Here is a 3418-nt window from a genome sequence, read left to right as displayed (position 1 = left end):
TGGAATGTTAATCCTTAGCATATAATTTAGCAATTTACTTATACTTTATAATCTTTTTGCTTCCCATTGCTGCTATAAAGCCATTGAAAACAGTGACCATAATGCTGTTACATTCAGCATACATGCCAATAGGAAACTGCCAGCAGCTATAAAAATTAAAATGGCTTTCTCTGGGAAATGCAAAGTCTCTTTTATGGAGGAGAACAAAATGAACAAGAAAATTTGTTCAGGCTTGCTGCTTCATGATTGGTTTAATAGAATATTCCTCTGATCACTTTTTGATTCATTAATCCACAGAATCTGTGCCAAAGTAAGGCCACCTATTTCTTTTTTATTTTTGGTGCTTTCTGTACTCATGTCTACATTACTGTGTCACAATGAAATGTCTTCAATTAAAACGTTAAAGTGTATACCATAAATAAGGTGATGTGATTTGTCTGTTCAGCAAACCATGGGAGGGGGGGAACACCCTCTTCCTGCCAGTCTGTTCCATTCTTCATCATCCAAGCTCCACCCACATTCCAAAGGAAGCCACATAACTGTTGCTATATACAGAATCTTCCTTTTCATCATCTTATTTACATCTGGGATTCTTTCCAGTTTGTTTCTACCCTGTCATCTATTTTAAGAGAGCTTCCTTTTGGAAATGAAATGTGAGAACGTGTACTTTAAAGGATTTCTTCTGCCATGGAAAATGACTATCCATCTTCTATGGCTCTTGATGTTCCCCATGAATGTCCTAACTGTGACTGCCAGTCAGATACTTCCTCACGGCTTTATTTATGCTTCTTATGAGGTGACCACCCCATGGTTATTAACTCCAAAACTTGGACAACAGGAACCGCAGAATGTCACTTATCTCCTTCAGTTTGAGGGAAAGAATATCATTATGCATCTCACACAAAAGAGGGACTTGGTTCCTAAGCATTTGCCCATCTTCACCTACAGTCAGGATGGGGATCTGCAGCTGGACTATCCATTCTTCAGGGATGATTGCTACTATCATGGTTTTGTGCAGGACAAACAGTCTTCTCTGGTCACCCTCAGTATTTGCTCAGGAGGACTCAAAGGCATATTGCAATTAGAAAATAAGACATATGAAATTGAACCAGTACAGGGATCTACTACCTTTCAACATGTGATATATCATTTAGAACAAAAAGATAGTGCTATCCAAATGAGGTGTGGCCTAACACAAGAAGAGCAAAAACATCAGGAGGCCATGTTCCAAAACATAGAGAATGTAGTTTTCAAAATTGCATCCAAAGGAGACTGGTGGCTACGCACTCGATATGTAGAGATTGCTGTTGTGATTGAACATGAGCGTTATTTAAAGTTTGCCAAAAATGAAACTCTTACTGCTCTACAAGTTCTCGACATTATCCATATTGCCAATTCTTTTTATGAACCTCTTTCTGTTCAATTGTCTGTAGCTGGACTGGAAATCTGGTCACAAAAGAACTTCATAATGATTTCTCCTCTCATAGATAGCACTCTTCAGGATTTCACTAACTGGAGAAGAGACTCCTTGGTTAATCATTTAAAAAGTGATGTTGGTCACTTATTTGCATATAAGAGTTTTGAACTTTCACTTGGGTCAGCTTATGTAGGAACGGTTTGTGATGAAAGGATGGGATCTGCTGTTATCTCATCTAAGACTAACAGTTTGTCCATTATCAGTAGCATATTTGCCCATGAATTAGGACATAATCTTGGCATGCAGCATGATGAACAATACTGTAGTTGTGGTAAAGTTGACTGCATTATGGCTCCAGTTCATGAAGTGACTGATAAATTTAGCAATTGTAGTTATAATGACTATTTTCTCACAATGAACGCTCCATGCTTGTTAAGTCCTCCGGACCCTGATAGAATCTTTAAAATCAAATTATGTGGCAATGAAGTGGTAGATAAGGAAGAGCAGTGTGACTGTGGTTCAGAAGCTCAATGCAAGTTGGATCCATGTTGTCAGTCTAATTGTACATTCCGTTCTGGTGTCAGTTGTGCTTTTGGGCAATGCTGTGCTAAGTGTCAATATCTTAAGTCTGGAACTCTTTGCAGAAAGAAGACTAGCTATTGTGATCTTCCTGAATACTGCAATGGGACATCTGAGTGGTGTCCAGAAGATGTTTATGTGCAGGATGGTGCCCCATGCAGTGATGGTGCATACTGTTATCATGGAAACTGCATGTCTGAAAATACACAGTGCAAAACAATTTTTGGCTTCAATGCAAAAACTGCTACAGATAATTGCTTCAGAGAAATGAATGCTAAAGGCGATCGCTTTGGCAATTGTGGCCTTAAACATGGAATTTACCACAAATGTCAAACCAAGAATATCCTGTGTGGCCGTATCCAGTGTGAAAATGTGCAAATCTTACCTTCCTTAGAGGAACACAACACCATAATTCAGATCACCCTTGGCAATAAGCAGTGCTGGGGTACACACTACCACAGAGGAATGAAGATAGCTGATATTGGAGCAGTGACAGATGGCAGTCCTTGTGGCAAAGATAGGATGTGCATTGACAGAAAATGTGTGAGCGTGTCTCTCTTGAAGTATGACTGTAATACCACCAAGTGCCATAATCGGGGGATGTGCAACAATCGCAAGCATTGTCACTGTGATTATGGCTGGGCGCCCCCAGACTGCCTGAAGAAAGGCCATGGTGGTAGCATTGATAGTGGACCTCCTCGACCAGGCAAACGTTTAAGCACTATGGCAAAAGCTGGAATTATTGGAGGGATTATATATATCCTTTCTTCTGCTTTTGTTCTGTTTAGCCTAGGGGTGTATTTCAAATATGGGTTTATACACTTATTTAGAAGATTTAGGGGAAGGCCTGAGCCAACAACCACAGAAGTGAATGCACTGTAAATCACAGAAATGAAGTATGTCAAATATGTGCAGAAGAGGTAATGGATATTATTATATAAAGATGCATTTGAGCCTCCAAATTTGAGTATTACTTTATAATGCTGATTTTTAGAATTGAATTTAACTCTCAGGCAGTGTCATTTGTGAAAGTTTTGTTTTATTGACTGGGAATCCACTCTCCGATAAATGCTGAAAACATTTTACTGGGAATTGGTTTTTACTACATTAGTTAATTGCAGAAGAAGAAGAAGAAAATAATTTAAAATTGCCTTTAAAAAATTCTGAATGAAACATAGTATATGTGTCTAGGAGAAGACAATCCTCCTGAAGCAGGTTCTTCCAGCCTAGCAGTCAACTTCATAGCAGTTACTACTCAAAGAGGAGGAAGATGTTGCAACAAAAAAATGACTCATGGTCTTTCATAGCACAGGTATAAACTTATATCTCATTTACTACTACTAGTACTCTTCTCATCATCCTTCTCATTTGGTAGGATCATCTGCACATTAAGGACCACCTGTACAATCGGCATGCTGCCTG

At 38.9% G+C, this 3418-nt stretch overlaps 1 protein-coding gene across 1 annotated transcript; it reads left to right on the top strand.

The window, feature by feature from the left end:
• Positions 1-667: 667 nt before the first annotated feature.
• LOC134490384 (disintegrin and metalloproteinase domain-containing protein 20-like) lies at positions 668-2946 on the top strand. The gene has a single exon (XM_063293390.1). The coding sequence runs from the start codon at positions 695-697 to the stop codon at positions 2876-2878; it is 2184 nt and encodes a 727-aa protein (XP_063149460.1). The 5' UTR covers positions 668-694; the 3' UTR covers positions 2879-2946.
• Positions 2947-3418: the final 472 nt, after the last annotated feature.

Source organism: Candoia aspera, chromosome 1 (assembly GCF_035149785.1).
Source record: "Candoia aspera isolate rCanAsp1 chromosome 1, rCanAsp1.hap2, whole genome shotgun sequence".
Classification (NCBI taxonomy): domain Eukaryota; kingdom Metazoa; phylum Chordata; class Lepidosauria; order Squamata; family Boidae; genus Candoia; species Candoia aspera.
Note: the sequence above shows the minus strand (reverse complement) of the source record. Positions and strands in the feature narration are given on the sequence as shown.

Bases quoted from the DNA above. Each gene is read 5' to 3' on its own strand.
- LOC134490384 (XM_063293390.1), top strand. From the start codon at position 695: ATGACTATCCATCTTCTATGGCTCTTGATGTTCCCCATGAATGTCCTA.